At 64.8% G+C, this 11,107-nt stretch overlaps 1 protein-coding gene across 2 annotated transcripts in view; it reads right to left on the minus strand.

The window, feature by feature from the left end:
• The window catches only part of MCF2L (MCF.2 cell line derived transforming sequence like), a 127,038-nt gene extending 119,984 nt beyond the window's left edge, over window positions 1-7,054 (minus strand). For both annotated transcript variants that reach the window (XM_059144751.1, XM_059144741.1), the window contains exons 1-2: window positions 7,034-7,054; window positions 2,432-2,604 (exon numbers count right to left, since the gene is read on the minus strand). In XM_059144751.1, coding sequence (XP_059000734.1) covers window positions 2,432-2,600 — 169 coding nt within the window. In that variant the 5' untranslated portion in view covers window positions 2,601-2,604; window positions 7,034-7,054. The remainder of the gene's footprint in view (window positions 1-2,431; window positions 2,605-7,033) is intronic.
• Between the last annotated feature and the right edge of the window lie 4,053 nt (window positions 7,055-11,107).

The following is an 11,107-nucleotide window of genomic DNA, read 5'->3' on the forward strand; positions in this document are numbered from 1 at the left end:
GACCCGTGAGGGGATTCTCCAGACCCTCAGAGGCCTTCCTCCAGGTCCTGTGACCTGTCCCGCTGGTTGTAACCGGCGCCAAGTCAGTGCCCCTCCAGAGAGCCCGTCTGGGAGGGCCTGGGAGAGCAGAGAGCCACGAGGTTCCCAGGCGCTATCGGCCACCAGGGGCTGCTCTTGCCCGGCCCCTGGGGGCTGCCTGAGGGCCCCGGGCAAGCTTCCCACAGCAATGACGAAGCTGTCCCAGATGTGCGGGCCCGTGGCAGCGCACACGCCGTCTGCAGACGTGGCACTCCTGCCGGCTTCCTCAGTGACGTGCGCTCACGGCAAAGGCCCGCGGACCGGGAGGGGGATCAGCAAGAGCCGAGTCGTTTCGAGCAACAGCCACGTTCTGTTTCCACAAACACCCCATTTTCTCCCGGGAGCATCGCACCTGGGATGCAGAACCCCCAAGGGACGCGGCCCCAGCCTCTTCCAGGGCCGCTCACTCTGCACATCACGTGCCCTCCGGCGGAGGGGCCACGCCGGGAAGAGTGGTGACCACCCCCCCCCCCCACAAAAAAACAGCACAAGCTTTGGGAGACAAACCACACATCTGTGTGACTGTGCAACGCTCAACCTGCATTCACTGAGGGCCGCTCCCCTGCTCTCCACGGAGCTATGGCCACGTGCCACGCTGGACATTGTGGGATCGACCCACGGCAACTTCCCTCCCAGCATCGGCTTCCTGGGGTCACTTTCACTCTCCCCAAAGTGCATTTTCGGCTTGAGCTCATTTTCCATGCAAAGCTGTGAGGGTCACATCGGGCTGGTGCTCACGGGCCCCCAGGCCAGGCCACGAGCAGCAGGTGTCCCGGGGAGGCCATCCGCAGAGCGCCCCATGAGGGAGGCCCTCCCCATGCAGCTGTGGCGGTCAGGGTAGGCTCTCAGCTGCCGGTGGGCACACAGGAGAGCCGAGACGGGACAGAGGGCTGCAGACCCACCACGACACTGGAAAACGAGCTAATCAGAGTTGGCCCCACGCCTGCCCCCTTCCCTTAGCCCCCAGCTCCCTCCTTTCTCCACAGGGTCGAGGAAGACAGGGAGGCCTGAAAGCGGGCTGCCCTCCTGTCTGCGGGGAGGGGCAGTGGGGCCCCGGTGGGCCTCATCCACAGAGCAGGACCTAGTGGCTGGGGAGGTCTGCAGCTTGGGGGACAGAGGCAGAATCAACCGTGATGCCGGTGAGAACGGAGGCTGGCCAGGCACAGCTCTGACTCCGTCACCCAGGGACGTGACACCTTGGGTTCTACTGCTGCCTCCGGCATGGTGCTGTTGTCACCAGGCCACGGAGAGCCATCCCACTAGCCCACACTCCTGGCCACAGAGCGACTACCAGAGTCCAGTCCCAGCGTCCAGCCCCGGTGTCCCACTCCAGAGCCTCAGACACAGTGGCCCAGCAGAGTGCAGAAAGACTAGGTGACCTTCCAGCCGCAAAGCTCAGTGGCCCCCGCGGTCGGCTCCACGGAACCGTGCTCTCACCGAAGCAGGACGCACGCTGCCTTTCCAAGTGCCCTCCCCGTGCAGACGCCCTGGGTGATGGGCAGCGCCGTCCCCAGCCCTGTCCCCAGCCCTCCCCTGCGCTGGCCTTCCCCGGAAGCGGCCGTCCCACTGCTCCGCTCCCAGCGCGGAGAGCACCAGAGAGCCGGGGACCGCACGGATCAGTGAGTCAGGACGTGCCCCTTCGCGGGGAGAGGGCAGCCTCCAGCTCGCCAACAGTCACCGACAGGGGAAGTGACAAACATCAAGTTTCTAACCTACAAGAGTGAACCGACGCTGGTGGGGTCTCGGGGAACCCGTGCAGCCACGCTGGGGTCAGCCGGGGTCAGCGTGGGGCTCTCCGCCAGCATGGCGCAGCCTCGCTCTGTCGTCCAGGCCGGCTGTGACCTGCTGAGCCGTGACAGCTGTGTCCCACCGAGCTCGGCGGCACTCCTGTGGTTCCGAGAACCGGAGCCGAGCCAGCCGAGGGCTCTGTGCAGCCGGACCGCGCTTCACCCCAGCCCGGGAGGACTCGCCTCTCGTGCTGAGCATCCTGGGAGCTCCTCGCCGGCCGCGGCGGGTCGCAGCTGTGGCTGCAGCCGGACGCCATGGGGACGCCACAGAGATGCCCCGCAGACGCCGCGGGGATGCCACCGACACGCCACAGGGACTCCGTGCGGATGCCACGGGGACACCACACGGATGCCCCAGGGACGTCATACAGATGCTGCGGGGACTCCGTGAGAATGCTGTGGGGACATGAGAGGGACGCCGTGTGGAGCCACGTGGGCACCATGTGGACACCACGTGGGCCACTGTCCTCCCAGGTCCAGAACACGCTCAGCGCCTACAAGGACCAGAAGAGCGACCGGCGGGATTTTGAGCTTCCAAGTCAAGCTAAGGCTTACAGCGCTCCTACCTGCGTGTGAGTGTGACCCTGCCGGCGGGTCTCCCACAAGCCTGAGGACATCAGGCACGTCGACCTGAGGGTCACCTTCTTCCTTCTCGGCCTCATCGCGCGGTCTCTGGGAAGAACGGCGGCTGCATCCAGTTCCCTTGCGCAGGACAGATCTCCAGCAGTCCAACATGAGCCTGCAGGGCGAGACCCAGACTGTCAGAGGGAAAGGAGCGCAGCCGGCCCAGGACCGCGTGCCGTTTCCCGAGGCCCGAACAACCGGACGCAGCCTTTGTAGGCTTCGCTCAGAGAGCGAGGGCGGCCGTTCACAAGGAACTTCCTTCTCCTCCAGTGGATTTCGATCGCATCTGCGTTCGCACGCGCAATCTTCTTTTCTGATATTGACCCAGAACAAAGGTTGCATAAGCAAAAATATTATTTACTTCTGCTGAAGAAACACAAGGGCCTAGATTTTCCCCTGGACATTTAGGCTCTTGTTTCAAGGATATAAAATTCCCCATTCCCTGGTTTCAAGGTCACAGTCTAATTCACCAAACTGGCAGACTTTCAGAGCGACCGCAGACGGCTCATTCAGGTTACTTAAGAGCACGTGAAACCCTCTGAACAGGAATGCGGCCCCGAGTTCCAGAACAAACACTAAGATACAGTCCCTCCTGCGAAAATCCAGCCAAAGAAACTCAAGTCTGGTTTTTGGGAACCGGATTTAAGGAGATAGCAGGTAAGGATACTTGAGATAGAAAGCACCAAAGTCACCCGTGGCGGCATGCCCCCCCCCCCCCAATCTGGCAGTTCCGTGCTTGCGACGTCCCCCCGTGGACTCGGGACCGGTGGGCCCCGTCTTCACGAATAAAGGTGAAAATGCTCTGACTCGGACAAGCCTTACGTGCAGCTCCCCAAACAGCATCACCTTTCCGCCATGGTGCTTCTGTTCCGCCTGATGCTCTGGGGCGGTTGTGTCCCGGTCTCAAGCCGCACCCTTGCGGGAAGGAGGCCGCTCCAGGGCTGAGCCCCGCCGTCCCCCCACCCCGGCCTCCCCTACCCCCCCACCTTCCTCCCACAGAAGCCCCAGCTCAGGCCCGGCCCCTCCCCCTCAAGGCTCTCCCTGACCGCCTGGCCCGGACAGCAGGCCTGTCTTTACAGGAGGAAGGAGCCGCCCCAGGCCGGGCGAGACACCAGCCCGGTTCCCTAAGGCGGTGGGCACGACCTGAGCCACAGCCCTGCCCAGACAGAGACCCCGTTTCCTCCCCCACTTCCTGCCAACACGCTCTGGGCTCAGCGCTTGCCCGGCCTGTCCCGCTATGCACCTGTGCCTCCGTCTTAGCCCCCGCGGCGGGTCCCGACGCGCTTGTTATCCACGTGCGCGTCGCGTCACTTCTCCGGGCACGTGCTTCAGGTCCCGGTGACGCTCTCTTGATGTTTCCGCCCAGCACCAGCTTGAGGAGCTGGCGCTGAACCGAGGGGTTGCTGAACAGCTGCCCCCTGAGAAGCCCTGGGACCCGATCCCCCGCCACCTTTCCAGGACAATCAAACCACGCTCCGCGAAGGGCACAGACAGCAGCCACAGTCAGACTGAATCTAATGATTTCCGATCGCCTCAGTCTGGCCTTGACATCAAAAAAGGGCACATTTCCCTGGTCAGCTCAAAACCAAACCCCAAACCCTGTTTTTGCCTCTTTTCTTCCAAATTCAGCTCAGAGACTCTCAAACATGAACAGACTGATGGTCTTCAACCTCCGGATGGGAAGGAAGACGCCCAGCGCGCAACTGCCCCTTTGCTCCAGCACCGGCCCCGGGAACTCAGCATAGCCCGGCCTCAGCCCTCCCTGCAGTGGGAGATCATAAGCGTCACCAGGCACTCAGTCCCCCATCTTGAGACCCAAGCAAGACGGTCCACGGTTTACTTTTCATGAGTTTGTTCTCAAAATCTCGCCGTCCACCCCCGTGGGGTGAAGGACCCGTGAGCCCATCCTCACTTCCGCCAGCAGGGCCCCAGCCACCCTCCACTCCTGGCAGGCCAGCCCCAAGCAACCGAGGACGGTGGGCGCCGGGGGCCTGGGGGTGGACTCCTGCCCCCAGGACCACAGTCCTCCAGTGGCTCTGGGCCCTGTCACCCCCACAAAGCTCCCAGGCAGAGAGGCACAGGACACATGGTGGCAGCTCCATGTGGTTTCCCACAGCTAATGTCACCCCAAGGGCACAGCTCAAACCCAGGCGGCAGGCCCATCACTGGAAAACTCTCCAGGCGCCCGGAGGGCTGTGCCGGGTAAGCCCCGACCCTTGGTTTGAGCTCAGGTCTCGATCTCAGGGTCATGAGGTTGGTCCTCCATCGGGCTCCCCTGCTCAGCGGAAGTCGGCTTGATGCTCTCTCCCTCTCAGCCTTTCCCGCCCGCATGTGCACAGTCTCTAAAATAAACACATTTTTCTTAAAAGTAAAAGTAATGAATAAATAAATAAATGAGCCTCTAGGCTAGTTTAACTGCCGAGCAGCCGACCGTCGCCGGCCCCTGGCTCCTCCGCCTCCCGCTGAACAGGCCCAGATAGGAGGCTACACCAGGAGCAGTGACGGCCACCAGGTCTGGTTCTGTCCCTCTCTGGAGTCCAGGTGTCCCCCTCGCAGCACACAGGCGACTCGGGGGCCAGGTGGCAGGGATGTGGCTGAGCATAGTGGAGATCCACGCCAACCAGGGTCGCCTGCCCCTCCTCCTGCTGGGCCACCTCCCTGCGCACCTGCTGCGGCTGCCCCAGCGCGGAGGGCATCAGGCAACCCTGCCCCACAGGAGCTTGGAGTCCCGGGAGAGGGGCTCATGCACACCCACATCCGGGTGCAGCGTCGCTGGCACTTGGTGCCGTCCCCGGGCCCGGTGAGGGTCCCACGAAGGGGGGTACCGGGGGCACCGTGCGCTCCCCCTGACGAGACCGCTGCCCGAGGACAGGACAGCTGAGTCTCCTCCCACTGCGCGTCCCCACTGGGGCCCTGGCCAATTGTCACAGCTGGCCCTGGGGACGACCGACCGCACGGTCAGGTGCAAGTCGCCGACATCAAACACACGACACCCTCATCCCAGTGCAAAGCACAGGGTTCTAGGAGGGAGAAGCCGCAGGTGGAGGGACGTCGTGCTCCCCCCCCCGCTGGGCCTCAGAGCCGAGATGTCCCGGCATTTCCTGGTGACTGTGCAGTCTCAGACGTCCAATGTGGGCTCAAAGTTCCGGATGTCCCACTGCAGGGAGTCGGGAGCGAGCAGGGTTGCGTCCCCACCTCAACGAGCAACGCCCACAGACGGGCCGCGCCAGCCCGGGGCCCACGGAGTGTCTACGAGCCCCTGCACTGCCCGCGAGAGGGGCCACCCCGGCCTCGTCCAGCGGCCACGCCACCAACTGCAGCGCCAGACTCCGCCTGCTCCCGCGTGGCCTTCCCGTGAGCAGTGCTCAGCCCACGGCCACTTTCTGGGGGCTTTGGTGAAGGCCGACCCCGTCTTCTCCTGCCCCGGCACGTCTGCTGCCCGCGTGCGTCCGCCCGGCGAGGGGCCCGCCCCCAGCTAAGGTCTTCGCTCATGTTCTCCTGAGCAGATGCCAAAGGACAAATGAAGCCGACGCTTGCGCCGACGTCCCGGGAGCCTCTTCAAGTGAACCGGCGTCCGCGAGGGCAGCCCCGGCCGGCTCGCGGGGACCCACGCGCCTCCGCACCCTCCGCTCCCACGGCACGAGTCTCTCCGCGCCGCAGAGGTCAGTGACCCCGTGGTGGTGGCTCTCCTTCCACAGTGACCGTGACCTCACCTCAGCCCAGATGCTGCTCTCCCAGGTAAACGTCCCTTTTCTGGTTTGAGACCTCGGGGGGAGCCTGGAGCTCAGAGAGAAAGGGGGTCACCTGCAGGCTGCCGGCGCGGGCTGGTGAGCACCGGGGAGCCCCGGCTGGTGAGAAGGAGACTCTGGCGGAGTCAGAGAGGCTTTCCAGATGCCTGAGTCCCCCCAGCTGTCTGGTGCTCGCAGCACCCAGCTCCCCAGGGCCCATCACGTAACCCTGCAGGACCACCTCCTTCCCGTGTCCTGGACGTTCTGTCAGAAAACCTTGCCTCTCGTGCTCTGCGAAGCGGTGCCCCAGGGACCACGCGGCACAGAGTGATGGGACGGGGCTCCGGGTCCCCCAACCCCAGGCCACAGCCCTGCGTGACAGCAGCTTCCTGCACTAATCACTCCTTTGCACAACTGTAGGGGACAGCGAGGGCGGGCGTCACCGCCACTTCACAGAAGGCAACGCCAATACCCTCAGGGGCACCCGAGGTCTCCAGAGGCCCAGACCGTGACATCGGTGGGAGGGGGCAGGCCAGCCACGGGTGGGGAGTGGGGTCCTGAAAAGCCAAGGGGTCCCAAGAGCACCCCGGCGAGAGCGCAGCCCAGGTCGGGGCAGAACTGTCCCCTCCCCCGGGGTGTGAGCAGAGGACGTGGGGCCCAGGAGGCTGGGCAGAGGGCAGAGCCGCCAGGTCGGAAACCAGGCAGAAACCAGCTTCGGGCAGAAACCAGCTTCGGGCTGTCGGCCCAGGATTTGCACCATACAACACCGGCCAGTGCGAGGGGCTCCCTCCCCAGGGCCCGCTCCCCATCACCAACCTGCCAGGTGGGGTCCTCTGCCTGCCGCCGCCGTGGGGGCCTGGACACTTGGTGGCTGGCAGCCCCTGGGGACACACTTTTATTTTCGTGGTGCCCCTGTGGCTCGCGGCCACAGCGCATCCTGGGGCCTCCCACAGCGTCCCCCACGCATCCTGCCTGCTGCCCCGGGCATTAAGGCCTTCCTGGACCAAGGCTGGCGGGAAGCCTGCTGGGGCTGCTGGACGGGGCTGTCCCCAGAAAGAACAGGAGGCGGTGCCAGCTGGGGAGGGAAGTCTGCTCCTCCCCACACGCCCTCTTGCTGAAGCTGACCAGAGGAGCAGCAGCGACAGGGCCCCCTCTCTAAAAAAGTGGAGAACAGCCTTTGAAGTTGAATGAGAAAAGCCGCTCTTCTTTTCAAACTGTGGGAGTCTCTCTTGAGTAGTCCTTTTCAAAGGCAAGGCCGCTAGCCTGGGCCACCCGCCTTTCCCGCTGCCGGGCTGGGGCCCCGGGAAGTAAAGACCCTGGTGGGGGCCTCCTCCCCTGCCCCCTGCCAGCCTGCGGGGTCACCTGGCCCAGCCCCCCCCCCCCCCCCCCCCCCCCGTCCTGATGGATCCGAGGGCGGGGGTGGGGCTTCAGAAGAGTCTGGGATGTGGGTCTTCGGGGGCGGGGAGACACCTGCTGCTGTGAGCCGACCTGGTCGGGGGAGGGCACAATGTGCGCAGGGATCCACGCGCCCTCCACGCTGTGGCCGCAGGGACCTGCCTCCACCGAGACCTGGGTGAGGCCCTCCCACCTCCGGAAGCTCAACCCAGCCCCCCTCCACCCATCCACCCCTTCCGCCACCCCCGGCCCTGGCACACCTGCCCGCCTGGACAGTCCCCCCTCGTCCTCCGGCACAGGTGCCTCTTCTGACGCTGCTCAGGGCCGCAGGGGAGGGACGGAGGAGGGGAGGGGTGCGGGGAGGAGGGTGCCCAGAGAGGCGGGGAAAGGCAGGGGCGGGGACAGTGGTGGAGGGCAGAGGGGGAGGAGGGGGAGGGAGAAAGGGGGAAAGGTCGGGGCAGGGGCGGGACCAGGAGGCAGAGGGAGGGAGGGGGAGAGGGGAGGAGACAGCCCAGCCTCCCCCTCCTCCCTGTGCATCTGGTGGCCAGGGCTCATGCCGAGGGCCTGGGTTCCCGGCCCGCCGCCCGGGGTAGAGCCGACCCTGCGCAGATCCGGCACCCGGAGGGGACACGGGCTGGACACGGAGTTCTGCCCCAAGGCTGTCCGCTGCCAGACTGTAGTTCCCCGCTGACCCCGAGACACGGGTCCTGCCTGCCTCAAGGGACCTGCTCAAAGCCAGCCAGCAGGGAGCTGGGCCTCAGCCCTGTGGCCCTCTGACCACGCCGGGCTCCCCCACCCCCCAGGACTGGCTCAGAAGGGGCAGTGGCCAGTAGGGCAGGTGACCACAGAGCCTTGCTGTGGTCTCACCGGCGTGCCCGGCTCCCGGCCCGGCTCCCGGCCGCCTGCGGGCTGTGCTACCGGGGTGAGACCCTGCATCATCATCTCCGTGACCCCCGTCAGGGTGGGCTCAGACCGGCAGCCCCGGGCGACCAGCAAACCAGCCATCCCAGAACGTGAAAGTGGTTTCGGTGCCTGGTCCCAACGCACAGTGAAAATGCAGATGACAAAGCCCCAAGATCTCTGTACCGTTCAGAAAATGTTCAGTAAAAGATTGTTTTCCCAAAAAAAAATTTTTTTTTTTAAAGATTTTATTTATTTGTCAGAGAGAGAGCGAGCGAGAGCGAGCACAGGCAGACAGAGAGGCAGGCAGAGTCAGAGGGAGAAGCAGGCTCCCCGCGGAGCAAGGAGCCCGATGTGGGACTCGATCCCAGGACGCTGGGATCATGACCTGAGCCGAAGGCAGCGGCTTAACCCACTGAGCCACCCAGGCGTCCCAAATTTCTCTATTTTTAAAAAAATATTTTATTTATCTGAGAGAGCACGTGAGAGAGCGTGTCGCATGAGTAGGGGGAGGGGCGGAGGCTGAGCCCCGAGCCCTGCGGGACCAGGCCCCTGGATCGTGACCCGAGCCCAAGGCAGACGCTTCACGGACGGAGCCACCCAGGTGCCCCCCGAAAGTCTCTATGAAGAAAAAGCAGTAACAGCTCAGAGGGTGAACACGTCTGCTCCCCGCGGGGGGCCAAGGAGAAGCAGCGCGGGGCACTCCTCGTCCCTCAGAAAAACGAGGTCCCCTCAGCGCGTCTCTGCTCTCACCATGCGGGGTCCAGGGTCGGGGAGGGACGAGCGGGGACGTGCCTGCGGCACGTCGGGGGCTGCTGGCCGTCCTTCGGGGGCTGCCCGGGGTTTCAGAGAAGCTCTCTCGGGGGAGAAGGGGTTCCCGGTCTCTCTTCCGGCCCCCAAGGAGGCCATGGGCTTGCCTAGACGCTTGTAGCAGCGGATGACCCTCCCTCCCTCGCTCCTCCTCAACTAAGCTGCCCTCGCGGACGCCCTTCCCTGACGGTCGGCTCCACCCACGACGGGGCACTTCTCGCGTGTCCGCTTCCTGAAGCACATGGCCGGGGCTGGGCCGCCCGCCCCCAGCCCCAGCAGCCACCCCGTAGCCAGGGATCTCGCTCAGCCAGGCGGTGGGGCCGGAAGCCTCGCAGGTATGGGGATGCGTGGGCCATCGTCCCTGGCCTGGTGCTGTCCCAGGCCCCACGCAGGCCCCGGGGGCCCTGCCGCTGTGAACACAGACACGGCAGGGGAGCTCCCCTCCCCCCTTCACTGCCCAACCCCGGGGCCTGGGTGCAGGGGTGTCCTGGGCCTTCCCAGGGGAGTGGGAGACAAGAGCCCAGTCTGGGGGAGCAGAGAGAACCAGGGACAGCGGCGACAAACGGAAACCTGTCCTGAGGGCTTTTAAGGGGAAGCTGAGGAACTGACCCCAGCCGACAGCCTCGAGGGTTTTGTGAGGCAAGGCCGCTGGGGGACACCGACGCCAATACTCCCGGGGTGGCTCCCCCCGGGGCCGGCTCTGCGACCTTCCAGGAGGGGAAGCACAGCCCCCAAGATCCCCGTGCACAGCGCTCGTCCTTCCTCGCACCGGCCCGCGTCAGCTGGGGCGCCGGCTGGGGTCCGGCTTGACCTGGGCTGTGTCTTCCCCACGGGGCTGCTACCTCTCAGCATCTGCGGCCCTCAGCGCCTCACCTCTGCACGCGCGCCCAGCACACGCAGCCTCTGCGCTCGCCCAGCCCCGCGGGCTGACGATCTCCCGGAGGGCCCCCTGAGCAGGGCCTTACGGGGTGATTGTGTCCCCTCAAGATCTGGTAAGACCCTAACTCCCAGGACCTTGGAGTGTGGCCTTCTCTGGAGACAGGTTCTTACAGAGGCGACAAAGGTCAGACCAGGACGGGCCACCAGTCCTCACGAGGGACATCTGGACACAGACATGCTCACGGGCAGACGCCCTGTGACGAGGCGCGACTCACGGGGATGTGTCTGCATCGGGGGCTGCCGTGGTCTACCCCCAACACCGCCAGCAGCAGGACTGAGCCTGGAGCAGACCCCCTCACGACCTTGGGACCCCCACCCGGATCCAGACCCAGGGACAGGGCGTCACGCTGCGGCTTGAGCCCCCAGGGAGTGCGCGCGGCCTGCGAGCTGGTCCCAGGCTTCCCTGGAGTGTCTCGGAGCAGACGACGGGTCTCTGGGTAGGACAGCGCCTGAGGCCGAGGAATCAGAGGAGCAGCGGGTGGCCCCAGGGACAGTGTCGTGGCCTTGGTGAGTGCGGGCGCTGCCCGGGTGTCCAGGGGGGACACCTGTCCACCTTCAGCTCAAACTCTCAGGCTGAGAGGTTTCACCCCTGCAGCTTCTGTCCCCAGAGGTTTTTTTTTTTTTTTAAGATTTTATTTATTTATTTATTTGACAGCAAGACAGCGCACAAGCAGGGGGAGAGTGAGAGGGGGAAGCAGACTCCCCGCTGAGCAGGGAGCCCGATGCGGGGGCTCAATCCCGGGACCATGACCGGAGCCGAAGGCAGACGCTTAACGACCGAGCCATCCAGGCACCTCTATGAGATTTAAGGTCAACTGATATTTTAAACTCATAAAGAAACCAAGC

The sequence above is a fragment of the Mustela lutreola genome, chromosome 13, assembly GCF_030435805.1.
Source record: "Mustela lutreola isolate mMusLut2 chromosome 13, mMusLut2.pri, whole genome shotgun sequence".
NCBI classification, from domain to species: domain Eukaryota; kingdom Metazoa; phylum Chordata; class Mammalia; order Carnivora; family Mustelidae; genus Mustela; species Mustela lutreola.